We start from the raw sequence: 15788 nt of genomic DNA on the forward strand, positions 1-15788 counted from the left end.
AGAGAGAGAGAGAGAGAGAGAGAGAGAGAGAGAGAGAGAGAGAGAGAGAGAGAGAGAGAGAGAGAGAGAGAGAGAGAGAGAGAGAGAGAGAGAGAGAGAGAGAGAGGAGAGAGAGAGAGAGAGAGAGAGAGAGAGAGAGAGAGAGAGAGAGAGAGAGAGAGAGAGAGAGAGAGAGAGAGAGAGAGAGAGAGAGAGAGAGAGAGAGAGAGAGAGAGAGAGAGAGAGAGAGAGAGAGAGAGAGAGAGAGAGAGAGAGAGAGATATATATATATCTCTCTCTCTCTCTCTCTCTCTCTCTCTCTCTCCTTGGTAGTGATACTTAATCTTCAGATGGAGAAACTTTTTACAATTAGAAGAGACAAAAGTAGTTTCAAATTGTAAACAAGAACGTCACTGTAGACTATCTGTAAGAAAAATCTTACTGAAAGTCTCAACATCTGTTTGTTATTAATCAGTATTTTATCTTTTGATATGTTTCACATGTTTGATCTCAGTTTCAAATACCCATATTGTTTCACCAAACATTTGGCTTTATGGATTTTTTTTTTAAATATAATTTATTTTGGGGTTCCTTCTCACTTACTTGATTCCTCTCCATCTTTGTAATATTATGTCTTAGACAGCACTTCACGAAATAACAAATACATGCTGCAGTACTTTCCTACTTGGCTAGTTTTAGGTAAAAAAACTTCTTCAGTCGAGTTAACTTATCATTTTTAAGCACCCAAAGTCATTCTGGGCAGTTTACAATACAAATAGAAAGCCATATGCCCTGCTATAAGAATATGAACTCTATGCCCTAATCCTGCAGAGATTTAAACAGGTGCTTAACTTTATGTTTATGGATAGTCCCATTGTAGTCCACAGAACTAGGTGTGTGTAAAGCAAGGCACGTATAAAAGTGTTTTGATGTTACATAATTAGGGTAAACAAACAAAAGGGAATGGGTAGAGGGAGCAAAAGAATTACCACAACAAAATCACATGGGTATTCAGTTTAGTCATATACACATCTAGCTCTTTCAGTTATAAGTTCCTCATTAATGTCCTGTCCTTCTTAATTTTACTTCAGATGAAGAGTATACTATTTAATGTGGTTTGGAATGTTGGTGTACAGTTCTCTCACACACAGCACAGATGAAGCACCATTTCAAAGATAGTGGTTTTCAGTTAAGATAAATTCCAGCTTCACAAAGCTGTCAACATGGGGCCAGATATTCTGGTCTTCTGTGTTCAGTTGCGTGTCAAAAAGTAAATGTAAACCTGCTGGAACTTCCCTGTGGAGAACTCTCCCTGCATAGTAGAATATCCTGCAGTTGAAGGCATATCCTATGCCAGCTGCCCTGTCTATCTCTTCCCCAGTGTGGGTGAGAGGAGGGAGAATGAGTGGCTGGGAAGGGACCATTGGACCTGGTACCCTGCTGACTTACATGTTTGCGCTGTGGGGTAGAGGCCTTATGTTGCCCTAGCTTCCCCTGGGGTCAAATGACTTGAGACCAGTGAGCCCAACTGGACACAGTGGAGAATTGGTGCCAGTTTAAGTATGTCAGAGTATATTATACATTCCTAAAGTTACAAAATGGCACCTAAAGATGCACTTGTCTCTCATCCCTTGTGTATATGCTTTACAGCACAGCCTTTAATCATACCATACTACTTTTTTTCCTTACGGACTCTGCCTCCCCTAGTACTCAGGATTAGTGGTCTAGAAATGAGTTCACTATTCTGTATTTCATTTTGATCATCATTTCAGCTTTTGGACCAATGTCTGGTTGGCTAACCTTGGAATAGGACTACTCAGAGCCCTTCCTCCTTCTATGTGCATGAATACAAATCATAACCCAGAACTCATACTCTTAAACCCTTAGTCCCACTCCCAATATAAGCAGATGTGCACTGCCAATGAGATCCAGAGATATTATTCTATGGAAAGTCCCTTTCAGTGTATAAAGCACGCATACTTAGTATCCATGGAATATTGAGCGTCCTCTACTTTTAAGCATTTCATACAATCCAGTGTATGTGCTCAAGCTGTTTTTGTTAAACCATTGCATCATAGCCAAATCAAATCTAAGAGTGCGTCTAGACTACAGAGCTTTTCCGAGATACCAGAGGTATCCCAGAAAAGCTCTGCCGCGTCCAAGGAATGCATCTGCTTTTCTGGGGAAAAAATGCTGGAAAAGCGGGGAAAAAATGTTGGGAACTGATCCGCATTTCCAAAAAAAGTTGGAAAAAAATGTTTTTTTGGCATCCTGGTAAATCTTGTTTTGTGACTAAGAATGGATATTCTGAAAGAAGGTATTTTTCTTGACATTTGGCCCTGTGTAGATGGGCCAAATGTCGGAAAAGCCTTTTTTGGAAGAAGAACGGAAAAAAATACACACATTGTGGTTTGCAATTTGCATATCTTTTCCCAACTTTTCTTTGTAGTGTAGACATAGCCTAAGTTTCCCTTGGCCTATGGAAGGCACCTTTTTGACTAAAGGGACTATGACCCTGCCGAATTTTGAGCCTCTTCTGCTGAGGTGCATGAGTTGTACAAAGAGAGGTTGCAAATGTGGGATTTTTTTCTCTCCCAGCAGAAAAGCTGCCATTTTGTCCTCCTGCTCCTTTCATGCTTGAAAACAGCTCAACTGTTTTTAATTAAACTGGCAGCGAAAACAAATCACTTCTTGACCAAGAGCAAGTGAGCCAAATTTCATCTGAAAAGGTACAGCTTTGAGAAGTTAGAAGCCACTGAGGATGATCTTTTATAGTGGAAACATGTAGGCAAACTCTACCAGAGGTGTCATTATACATATAGCTTATAACATCTAATTTATTTATAGAAAATGCTGATGCTATATGTTGCATCAATGATCTAGAGTATGGCACCGCTATAATACTGATGAAAGCAGATGGTCACTTTAGAAGTGTCAGTGGAAAAAATTGATGGAATTTGGGAGGGAGAAACGATACTCTCTACATGCTGCTTACAAATTGAGGTGCATCCCCTGGACACATGATACATTGTAGATTTTTAAAGTACTGTACTACATGAGTGTCCTTTTTCTTCTGTAATTTGATCCTTGAGGAAATAGTTAATGTTGACATTTTCTGTCAGTGTTAACACCCACTGAGCAGGACAGAGAATTCAGACTCCTCTGAATTATCATTTGAGGCTCTCTACTCACCCAGACAGACTGCACAGTGTTAGTTTATGTGCAGTTCTGACTTCGGAAGCTTTCTTCCCAACACTCTATTATTTATTTTTATTTAAAAAAAAACGGCTTAGATGCAGGAGTACTAGGTGTCGTTCTCCTAAATAAATAATACCAGCTTGCTGAGTAGCTACAAGGCAGCCACATTAAACCCCCTGCAGCTGAACAGTGCATAGTTGTCTTTTTAAATTTTGAGCAAACAAGCATCCTTCCATAAGAGCATAAAACAAACACACACATTTGATGCTTTCTACTAGCAGTGAAACCTTACCAGAATGATATTGACTGATGAGAAGGGTTACTAGTGATACTCCTTTTGTTTTATTGCTAAAAGTGGGTCAGATGGGGTAGGATAGGATTGGCTCTACCATCTGGAATCTAAAACTAGTTTTACATTTCAAAAACTATGAAAGGTGTCTGGGTTTAAGAGTAGCATCTTTAGAAAATACAAAATACCTGCAGGTAATGTTTCAGACAAACTATTCATCATTTTTTTAAAAATACTGGTTATACTAATTTAAACCAAACCCAAGAGTCAAGTTTAAAGCTGGGGAGGGAACGATTTAAACATTTAAAGGGGAGAACGAATGAACAATCCATATGCATCTTGATCTATTAAAGTCAAGAGGCAAACTGCTGGGTCAGAGGTTTAAATTTTATATTAAATCAAAGTGTTTTTTTTTTTTTAAAGGAGGGTGCCTTGCACTAAGGAATTTGATTGTATTTATCACCAGTTAGTCCTGGGAAGTGACAGCTCTAAAAGCAATTTTAAAGCTAATCCTAGTAACTGTATGAACAAAAATTTGTCTGACTATTATTGGGTACATCTTAAGCTGAGCAGATCCCTGGTGTGATATATTTAACATAACATGTTACCCCCCCCTCCTTTTTCCCCTTTCTTCTCATTCAATAGCTACAACAAACCATCTACCCCATAATGGTTAGTAAAGCACAGAGCTTGATGCAGCCTTGGCTGAGGTCAAGCACTCCAATTCTAACCTCTCAAGGGTTTTCTCTGTGTTGCCAGTGTACTGGTAAAAATGACTTTAAACTCTTGTCAGTGCAGTTACTGGTGCATGCATCACAGTCCCACTCAAATAAACCTGTCACAACACAGAGTCAGCAGCTAGAGAAGAGTACAAGGGCAGGCCTCTAGCTTTTCATTCGAGCATCACTAAACGTGCACAGAGTGCCCAATTATTTCAGCATTATTGAGCAAGCCTACAGGAGGACCCAAGCCTTGCTACATTAGATTTTCTTTAGTAATTTGCTGAAGTACCGCTGAGGACACTTAAAGGGCTTAAAACGGTGGCTGCAACCAGTTTCCTTTTCTGGGTTGTTAATTCAGGTTTTCTCTTTCAAATTAACTCTCACTGCATGCTGTGCAGTAGCGCTGGGAGAACTGTTTAACACTAATTTTCTCAATTTTCAGCTTTTTTTCACTCCCCCTGCTATAACTGCTTGCATAGTTATTCACATATGTTTTGATTAGACATATATGTAGTGTGTCTCTTTCCATATGGAAAAAAAATTCATTACTTCTGTCAGAGTAAACTGAGTTTGTGTAGAACTGGCAAATCTGTTCAATCGATTCTAAATATTTTTTTCTTTGTTAATTCAACCTGCTATCTAAATGAGACTTAGTCAGTAATATCCCTAAATATATGGCCATCTTTGAAAACGTGTGTGTGTGTGTGTGTGTGTGTGTGTGTAATTGTCCTGTATCTGTCTGTCTCAACTTCCTTTCTCAGAACAAGTTCAATATCTGTGTTTAATTTCTCACAGCAGCAACAACTCCAGGCCCAGCATTTGTCACATGGACACGGTCTCCCAGTGCCTCTCACTCCACACCCTTCTGGCTTGCAACCTCCAGCCATCCCACCAATTGGCAGCAGTGCTGGCCTCCTAGCACTATCCAGTGCGCTGGGTGGACAGTCCCACCTACCAATTAAAGATGAAAAGAAACACCATGAAAATGATCACCAAAGAGGTAGGAGCGGATTGAAAGACATGATTTTTTTTATCTTCCAAGTATGATAAATGTATAATTTTATGTAAACTAACTAGTACTTTTCTCTTTGTATTTCCCCCTGCTGCCTCCTCTTCCTGCTTATGTTGCTGCTGTTCTGTATGCAGACAGAGACTCCATAAAGGTAGGACTCTATTTCATAGGTGGAAGGAGCAACTAAAAGAAATGTGTGGTGCATTTTATTGCAGTTTGATCTAAAAATGTACAAAAATGTCACAAATTGAAACTGGATTGTGATGTTTGTTCTGATGAGCGGAGTCTCATGTAGATACAGTGTTTCATTAAGAAAGTGTTTAATAATATACATGTCAAGGATTGTAGGATGATTTATTAGCCAGTGAGTTTAATTATCACATCTTTTCTCATTGGCTTAGTCTTCATAATTGTGTCCTGTTCCTATATATGGAAGTGCAGAACAGTTCTTATGTCGCACTGAAGAGCAAGGAGGATGGGGGCGGAGGGAATGGGCTAGTATGTGATATTAACTCTTTGGAGCCTGCAGACTTATGCTCTGAATATATTCAAAAGATAAACTTGTCTGCAAATGTGAAAAAGAAATGAGTTGTACAATGTGTGCAAATAAAATTTTACTTTCTAACCACTTGGGTTCTCCTTCTTAGAAATGGTTTATTCCTAAGCCGTATCTAAGTTGTATAGGAAACCTATTTTTCTAGTGACTCTCACACTTTCCCCATCTCCCTAAAATAATTCCCTGATCTTGAATTAATCTCTATAGGTAGATCGTCTGAGTGTGAGCATGGCCATGTAAATGTCGGAATGTATAATGGGACACACGGCATCTACAAGAGTGATTTGTGTAGTTGTGAATGTAATAGTCTGTTTTCTTTTATTTGTATAAGCACATATATCAGGATGCTCCTCTATACCTGGAACACAATCAAATTGTGTGTGTGAATTGCATGAATGTTCAAATCTGGGCTTGAAAAATGTACCCTTCCTCGATTAGCATAAAAATAAGCTTAAGTGGGTGCTTTCTAGTATGAAAATAGGAGGGAAAAATGTATTTCCAGCAGTGCTTCCCAAAAGAATAACATCTTTCCGTACTGTTTGCGTACAAGTAACAATAGTACCAAATTGTCAGTCGACTTTCTAATATTTTATATAAAAAGTATGTAATTTGCTATTAGGGCGGGTTAAAAGCAGAAAACTATTGGTTGACTAAATCTGACGTAGGATTGGCAATATTACCACATGCTTAATAGACAGAGAAGTATATTTTTTGCCCAAGTGGTTCCAAAATATTGGTTATAAGGTCTAGGAGGGAGTTGTGACCTGAGAAGGGGTGTAGGAAGTGATGCAGTGTCTGAGAAGGTGTGTGGAGCCTGTGACAGGGGTGCAGAAGATTTGGGTTACATGAGGTAGGGGTACAGGAGAGCAGAGGCTGGGGGATGGAAGGAGGGGCTGGGGTGCCAGAGGCAGGCTCTGGCTGGGAGACGCTTACCTGGGTGGCTACCAGTCAGCAGCCCTGCAGGTTTCTTAGCCAGGATTCCTGCCTGTCGAGCCCCTGTACCTACTCTCAGAAGCTAGAGGCCATGTTTGCAGCTGTGAACTGAACACTGAGAGCCTGGAGGATGAGCAGGGAGGCTGCAAATAGGCAGCTGCTGTTGGCCTGAAATTGGCCAATGGAAGCTACAGGAAGTGGGGGCAAGGTGAGAAGCCTCTTGCCCCCTCCCCCAGGCTCACAGCATTCAGAGTTGCACACATGACCCTGTGACTGGCTTTACTGAGTGTTGAGCAGGGTCAGGCCAGGCAGGGAGCCGGATGAGACTCTCGTGGGCCGGATCCAGCCCATGGATCATATTTTGCCCAGCCCTGGACTAGTATGTCTGATAAATTCTATTTCTTCCATCCAAAGCACTCCACTTCCCTGGTTACTCTTTCTCCTCTCACCTACAAGTCCCTTGGATGCTAGGAAAAGAGGTGTTTCTTTGATTTTGCTGCTTGCCTCTACACTACTGTTCCCTAGCGTGCTACCACTGGCAATTTTGCCAAGTTACAGCACAATGAAACTGATCTGATAGCCAGTTTTATTGTTAGTAACAACAGGGTCTAAATATCAGCCATGAGCTGTTAGTTTTTACTGTGATAGTAGAGGCACAGCAGCTGACTGTCTGCAAACTCAGGAAGACAACTCTACATCAGTTTGCAATTTATTTAATTTCCCTACCACAATGATTAGAAACAGGATTTTTGTTGTTAAACAGAAGCTTACATGGTACAGAAGTTAAGAATATTTCTCCTCCTCTCTGGATCAATAGTTCAGATTTTTTTTTCAGTTTCTGATTAATAATATATAAATAAATGTGAACACATTAGACTTAAATTACCCAGGTGATATCCTCCATCTGTCTGAAGTCATAATAAAATGTTACTCTTCTTGCAATGTGAGTTATATATACACATACGTAAATAAAAATGAATGGTGTTCCATTAAAGTACATAGTACACTAATCACTAAACTAAAATAGTGTGATGCTAATAGTACAGGATGAATTCAGCTTCCTTATTCTCCCCCCTCAATCAGCTCCCTTCCCCCTGTCCCCCCAAAAAAACCAAGAGGTAGGGGAGCTATAGAGCTATACACTATATTTTTTGCTAATGCTGGAACAGTAGCTTTTGTTCATCTTGTTCTGTAATTATGTGGAGTGATTCAGTGAATGATCATATGTACAGCCAGAGAGACAGAGAGAAAGGTGTGACTATTTTGTCCTGATTTATTATGGAATGATAGCTATAAATAGATGTTTGTCTTGTATACTGTTCAAATTGAGTTGGATTGTGTTAGCTTTTAGGGCTTGCTGCCAGCTTTGCAAGGTGAAATAGTTTGCTAATTTCCTTAAATGTTTTCAGTGATGCCCAGAGTAGCAGTTAGTCGCTTGTTCTATTGATCTGTCCTCCCTTAAGTGGCCCTGGTTAAGAGAGGCTTTTATGATTGTCTGCTGTGTGACTTGAGATGGTTTTTATCAGCCAGAACGTGCCAGTTGCCAGCAGCTGGAGTCTGTGTGCTTGTATGAAATAATTTATTCATGCAGGATAATGCTCCTTAACATTTAACAGGTAATGAACGTGACATAAATTTCCTTCTTGCTTTTAATTTTTCCCTTTCCTCTTCTAATGTGCAAACAGGCAGCTCTGGTACTCTAAATAATAAGTAATTTTTGGCCATCTGTCAAAAGGAAATTTCAATACAAATTTAAATTAATGGTGCCTGAAATTTTTTATAGCTCCTCTAAAAGCCTCTAATGTGCAGAAAATCCTGAATCTGCTGGTAGTAATTAGTGTAGCATGTAATGAGGATATGGGCAACATTATACAGCCCCAGTGTAACGTTTTGATATGGTAGCAAAATTTTGATTTATACAGGGTTGTATGGCTAGGTTTAATTGTGAGAGACAGTTTAAAGTGTTTTCTTGACGATATAGATTATTAAGCAGGGCAGGTTTTAGAATAGCTCATAAAATATAAATTTAGGCTTTACTGCAAGATTCAGGTAATTAGGGTACTTTGCCTATTGGTATAAAGAAGGAAGATGGGCATTTAGTTGTAAGATTCTCTCCCACCTCTTACCCCTCTTTCAAATAAAATTCTGTTGGCACTAATTCCAGTGTTCTTGACCTGTCAGCCAGTTGTCTTCATTGAAGTTGCCCTCTGTAATTATACTGGCCTTTACCATACATTTAGTTCTCCCTGGGGATGAAGGAAACAGTTGATTCACTAACACTAGAAAATTTTCAAATTTGAATCCACATGGAAGAGTCCAGTGTACGAAATTACTCCCTACAAGTAAGAAAGTGGGTGTGGGTCAGTGTAGGGTAAGTAATACTTCTTACACACAAGATTTTGCAGACTCTTCAGGGATTGTGGTTTAAAAAAAAACCTCATTCATGTCCTTGCTGAACACTGAAGCCAAAATCAATGGTTGGAACAGTGAAGTAAGGCAGGCTGACATCAAAAGCCAGCTCTTGAGGCAGTGGTGCAAACAAGAAAGGCACAATCATACTTCAGTTTATATCACCCTTCTAAGTGGAACATTTTCTGCCTGATAAACCAAACCAGACTTGGATCCTTTCAAACACATCCCCGGAGTAAGCAAATGACTGCTGCAACTAATTAGGAACCTTCTAGATAACATGAGATTGTCCAGCATCAACACAATAAGGCCCGGCAAGGAAGAAAGCTTTTTGGAGCATTCTGATTTTGTGTTGGATTTAGTCATCAGAATCCTTTACAAAATTAAAGTATGGAAAACTGAGTACCCAATAAAATGTGTCATGGGAACTCTGTGTATAGACTCAAAACGAGCAGGACAAACCAAAGGGAGAAGTGAATCACAAAGGCAGTTCTAGAAGTGTTGATATTTCAGGGACTGTGATAGAGAATAGACCTTTCTTTTTAAATTTATAGATGCCTTTACAAAATATTCTGATCTTTTACATGAGCATTAAAACTCTGGGAGGAGGAGCAAGAGGTAGCGTATTTTTAGAAGTTATTCTGAAGCACTATACAAGGGGAAAGACATGATTCTTGCTGGCAAATTGTTCTTGGAATTTCCATGTCTATAAAAATTCATCAAATAGGAGACCGGGATCTTCTCCTGATTTCATGCCCCCCCCCCCCCCCCCCCCATCCAGCCACATTTTCCCCTAAAAAGAGATAAGAGGATCTCCTCTGTTCCTTGACAAAAGTTGCCTGTGGCAAAATTATCCTGAAAGCAGAAGTGAAAGTAAGCACGTTTCTTCAGGTGTGCGTCTCCGGCAAGAGCTAGCTGAGTTGTGGCAAAAGCCAGCAGGGAGCTATTTAAAGAGCTGGCATGGACTCACGTTGCAATAGGGCAGTACCTGTAAGAAATTCTAAGTTCCTTTCACCGCTGCCTGTAAGAAAACTGAGGAAGCGTGTGTGTGGGTGGGGGGGGAAGTATCGTATGGGAGGAAGCGTTGTGTGTTTAGAGGTCTTTCCCTTCTGTGTAGCTTTCTGTATGCTATACCTTTAAGAAATGGACCAATTAATGTTGGCTATGTTGTGGGACAGTCAGAGAGAGCTGATGATATTTGTTTGCTTTTATAAAAACCTACTAAGGCTTCTGAACCATCATTTGGGACATTTTGAATTATGTAATGGTATAGTTCTGCTACTGTTAGCTTCCTCCTCCATATTGCTTATTACACTAGCTTGTTTCATCTTGTTTTAGCTTGGATTTGAAGCTTTTTGAACAGAGCCCATGTCTGAATTCATAAAGTGTCTAGTACAGTGGGTCCCAATTCTGCCTATAACCGGCGGACACTACCACAATTAGAAATAAGCAATAATAATAATAATTGAATTAAAAGTTGCAGGCATATTGTTGGAATAAAAGTCTATTTTGAGACTGAGTTTAAGAGAATAGTCTTTGTGCAATATGGCTGTCAGTTTTTGATGTGATGTATTAAGCTTTCATGAATATTTTGGTTACAGTTTTTCCAGTTTGGTCATAAGCTAGTAAAACACAGTACAAACTCCAGTGGATTGGATAACTGAGTTTTCCATGTGATATTGTGTTGAGGCTGCAGTTTATAGGAAGGCCTTGATCCAAAAAGGTCAAATCACTAAAAACTTCTGAATATTTAGGCCTCTCTTCAGGAAAGTATACCAGTAAGGGTGAGCATCTTGCTCCCCACAACTATAATTAGGTCATATAAATTTTTTGGTGTGATGTTCATATTTCTGAAAGGAGCAAAGGGCTTAGCTATAAACAGGCATCCTTAAAATGCTGAATTCTTGTATATTATCTAATTTAAGCATGTTTATCTGCTTTCTTATTTTTATGCTGGTAGATTATCTAGTGCAGTGGTGGGCAACCTGCGGCCCCCTGAAGTTCCACCTGCAGCCCGTGGACCCCTGTCTACTCCTCTTCCCTATGCATACTGGTGCACTGGAGCCCAGCACTTCCTACTCCTTCCCCTCCCTCCTCGCACTTTCAGGGTATGTCTAGACTGCATCCCTCTGTCAGCAGAGGGATGCAGATTAGGCAGGTCGACATTGCAAATGAGGCAGGGATTTAAATATCCTGTGCCTAATTTGCATTAAAATGGCTGCCACATTTTGCCAACTCAGCACTTTGTTGGCAAAAAGCGGCAGTCTACAGGGGGATCTGTCGCGAAAGAAAGCCTTTTTCGGCAGGTCCTGTAAACCTCCTTGCAGGAGGCATAAGGAATCTGTCGAAAAAGGCTTTCTTTCTTGACAGATCCCCCTGTAGACTGCCGCTTTTTGCCAACAAAGTTCTGAGTTGGCAAAATGTGGTGGCCATTTTTATGCAAATTAGGCACGGGATATTTAAATCCCTGCCTCATTTGCAATGTCAACCTGCCTAATCTCCATCCCTCTGCCAACAGAGGGATGCTGTCTAGACATACTCTGAGTCCAATTTGCACTCCACTCCTACTCTTCCCCCTCTTTCCCAGAGCTGGAACACTGCAAATCAGCTGTTAGCAGCTATTCAGGCTCTGGGAGGGATGAGGAGGAGTGTGAATCAGGTGATTCACGTGCTCTCAAAGTGCTGGGAGGAAGGGGAAGGAGTAGGAAGTGTGGGGCTCCAGTGCCCCAAAGCGTGAGAGGTACGTGCGCAGGGAAGGAAGTGTACGGGTTGCAGGTGGAACCCCAGTGGGCTGTGCGCTGCAGATTTCCCACCTTTGTCATGTGGCCCACTGAGATGAAGGAGGGCCACATCCACTCCCTATTCTTGGTTACACATCACTGATCTAGGAGGTATACACAGATAGTCGCCTTTTTGTCTAGATTAGTGACTTTTTAATGTGAGGCTCATAGGAGTGTTTCTAATTATGTCAACCCATTAAATGATCTATCTATCTATCTATCTATATGCAAACATTTATTAAATATAAGTAGTTTAAAGATCCCCAAATTATATCTAAGGAAACATACAGAATTTAATTTCTATTATATTTTCTTTTTACCAGACTCCACTCATTTAAAAGTTAGCCCACATTTGCAGTACTTTTCAAAGTATCTACATTGGAGCCAATGTAGATGTGTGCTTTTTCACTTTGTCTTCCCATCACTGTTTCTCTTTCTGTGTTGTACAATAATATACTAATTTTTCTCAAATACATTGATTGGCATGTATTTTGTTTTCAACACTGTGATGTCGTCATTTTATGTTGAGCATATTTGAGCTACACTTCTCTCAACAGAAGGCTTGTTGAATTTTCAGGAGGCACACTGTTGTTTGTGAATAGCCATATCACAGTGTAATTTGTAACTTTTTTGTTCTGTTGGTTTGTGATACAGTAATTTGTTCAGTATTAATTGATATCTGCCTCTGGGCATGTAAACAGTGCAGAATGTAACAGGTGCCCTAATTCCTGAAAATGTGTTGTAATTGTTTGTTTGTGGAACAGATGAATAAATATCTTTGGGGCATAGCTGGTCCTCAGGTGGTGAACATGAACGGATTAATGATGTGATTGGGTGAGACATGCTTGTGTTTTGCAGTCTCGTCCAGTAACTGTCCGCTGAAGCAGAACAAATATTAATTAGCAGGGCCCTGTTTGTTATCTTGGTCTATCTTACATAGCTGATTTTGGCACTGCCTTTTTTTAAAAAAAAGTATTAAATCTTGTTCAATTGGTAACACGTCACTACATTTTGTAATTTTAAAACTAATTCTTTAAAACAGTGAACTTTATCTCCAGGTCAATATTTCTCTTACAGATTTTCTTAAAACTTGCTTTTGCAATAGTGTGTGTGTGTGTGTGTGTGTGTGTGTGTGTGTGTGTGTGTGTGTGTGACATCGCTTTGTATTTTTTTAGATGAAGCCATTGGGGTATATTTGTTCAGCGGGGAGAATTCATTTACAAGTAACAGAATGTAATCTGTTTTCAAAAAAGTTAGCTTTTTGAGCTATTTTTGATCATTTAATCTCCTGTATATCATACAAACATCTCTTGCACTCTACTATATACAAACTATTCACCACCCCTTATCCCCCATTATATTCTGTCAGGAGAATTGCTTGCAATGACAATTTCTGATGGCTGCAGTATGCAACAGTGCGTTTATTGGGGGGAACTTCTATAATGCTTAGCACTATCAAACTTTATTTTGCCACTTGGTGATTTAGAGTAACTCAAATATTCTCTCTCCAGATGCTCTCATCACCCAGGAGGCAAACGCTTACATGGCTTGTAATTTCTAACCTGAGCAGTCATGTTTAATTATTTCCATGGCAACAGACTGTGATGTTAGTAATATAAAATTATGACTTCACATTGTAGGGGAGAAATAGGAAGTTTGCTGGAGTGAAGAAGTGGTGAGGTAGCTGGACAGGTCATCTTGAATGCAGTATGTTCGATAATGCACTTTTGGAGAAAAGGGGGAAAGGGTTTTTTTTTTTTCTGCACTGTATTCCTTCAAGTTGTCATATGAGTGTACGGTCATAATTAGTTTTTAGATGTTGGCATTAAAGATTTGCCACAGTGTATTCATGGTGAACAAAGTCAGAATGAAGAAAGTACTTTTACTTCATGTTCAAATAACTTTTAGTCTAAGTGATTGGAATGGGCTGGGTGAGAGAGAATATGTAGTATTGATCAAACTTTATCCAAGCAATATCCAAAAGTGAGTCAACTGCTTTCTACTTCAGAGAGTTCCCTCAGCTTTATGATTTTTTTCCCCTGTGTAGATCAATTGGTGTTTAATTTTAAATTCTCTTAAAATACTCCGTGGACATTTTATTTTGAAATGTTCTTTACTGTAATGAAAATTAATTGATTCATCTGACACTCTAAACACTGATTAAAAGAAAAGGGGGGGAAAAAAGAAGGAAGTAAAGAGAAATCACCTTCTGGTATTAAGAGAGTGGTGGTGGTGGGGGGGGAGAAATCAAAACTGATAAAAAAAAAATTAGGGAGGTCATAAGTTACTGAGCACTAATCAACATGTTAATATTTGTATTAACCCAAACAATAACCCAACCTAATAACCCAACAACATAAGATAGGAGGAGTCCTACCAGGAATACACTTACTGCATTGTCTCCCACAGTGTGCCAGAAGTATATTCCTGGTAGGACTCCTCCTAGCTTATGTTGTTGGGTTATTAGATTGACTTTGGAAGACATTGGAAGGAATGATCTAAGTGTTTTCATGAGCCATAATGGAGAATTCATAAGTACATCATGAATTACAAAGTGTTAATTTTTGATGGGGTGATGGCGGGGTGAAGAAGGTGGGAAAATAAGTATCTCAGTAAGTACATACCAGCCAGTGAGAGGGATTTCCAGGAAAGTTACACCACCTGCCCTCCTCTTCTCTTCCCAATACTGTTCTAATTAAGCTTAAATAAATAAATAAACTTTGTGTGACCTATTTTATATAGCAATTTTAAAAGTTCTCTGTTTTCTTGAGCGACATTTGGCCTTTTGAAGAACAAAATAAAATTGGAAATGCTAATGTTTTTCAGCCAACTAAGGCAAGAAAATAAAAATGTCACCATGGCAACAAAGCTGCTTTCTAGATGGTTTCCTAAGATATGCCTGAACTAGAAGCAGATGTCTGATTTGAGAATCTAGCCTCCTTCAATGTAAACAAATAACTTCTAGGCAGGTGTTGGAAATAATATGGAAATCCTATTAAGGGGCCCTGGGTTCCTGTCAGTCAGGAAGCCCCTGCCACAAAAGGGCTGGTTGTCTGAATAAAAGGGACAGAGTAAATTCTCATTAGGCTTTAGCTTTTCCCAGGAAATGATTGTCTCTGCGTGTTCCTTCTCCTGTGAATCTGAATGTAAGCAGTTTCTTCTATTGATCTCTTCTCCTGGCATTCTCTTTCCCTTCTTTTTTGGATTAACACTTGATATCTGCTGCTGCTCTAAGGGTTGTGACATTTGTGATTTTAACCCCCAACCCTCCACACACCCCCTCTTGGTCCTCCGCTTCCCCACCCCAAAAATAGCTCCTAACAAAACAAAACTGATTGGAGGGCTGTTCAGGGCAAATAAACTCAGATGAAGCCAAGGGTTGAAAATAGGATATGGGGAAGGCGGAGTATTCAAATCATGGATGATTTATTGCTCTAAACTGGTTCTGTGAATATATAGATTATGTGGTAGTCCCAGACACTGAAACCCTAAACCATATATGTACAAAGGATTTTTTTCTTCTTCAAAAGCCACAAAGCTTTCAGGGTTGTATCAAAGGTGCTGTCTTTATTTCATTATTGATGGTACATGGTAGCATTCAACAGTGCACTTCTTGTGGTGATTGTGTTACAAAGAGATGTGCTTTTTTTAAACTATCTAACACTGCCAAGAATGTATGTTGTATTCAGAATCCGTCTGTATATTATTATTATTATTATTATTATTCTAATATTAAGTTTGCTTCTAATGCAGTAGCATCATGAATCCCCAGTCATGGACAGGATACCATCATGCTAGACACTGTACAAACACCAGAGATAATTTATTGCAGCTCATAAGTTAGAATTTTAACATGGGCCTTTCTGAAACTAAAGCTCGGGAAGTGCTTTTGAGCCTTTCTAGGTTGAAA

At 39.5% G+C, this 15788-nt stretch overlaps 1 protein-coding gene across 6 annotated transcripts in view; it reads left to right on the forward strand.

Moving 5' to 3' along the window:
* LOC102460994 (TLE family member 4, transcriptional corepressor) overlaps nt 1–15788 on the forward strand; it is a 133769-nt gene that overhangs the window by 65147 nt on the left and 52834 nt on the right. For 3 of the 6 annotated variants that reach the window (XM_075931744.2, XM_075931746.2, XM_075931748.2), the window contains 2 exons: nt 4984–5188; nt 5335–5351. In XM_075931744.2, the coding sequence (XP_075787859.2) occupies nt 4984–5188; nt 5335–5351 (222 nt within the window). The remainder of the gene's footprint in view (nt 1–4983; nt 5189–5334; nt 5352–15788) is intronic. The other 3 variants (XM_075931745.2, XM_075931747.2, XM_075931749.2) reach the window with 1 other exon arrangement.

The sequence above is a fragment of the Pelodiscus sinensis genome, chromosome 6, assembly GCF_052426305.1.
Source record: "Pelodiscus sinensis isolate ZL-2025 chromosome 6, ASM5242630v1, whole genome shotgun sequence".
Classification (NCBI taxonomy): domain Eukaryota; kingdom Metazoa; phylum Chordata; order Testudines; family Trionychidae; genus Pelodiscus; species Pelodiscus sinensis.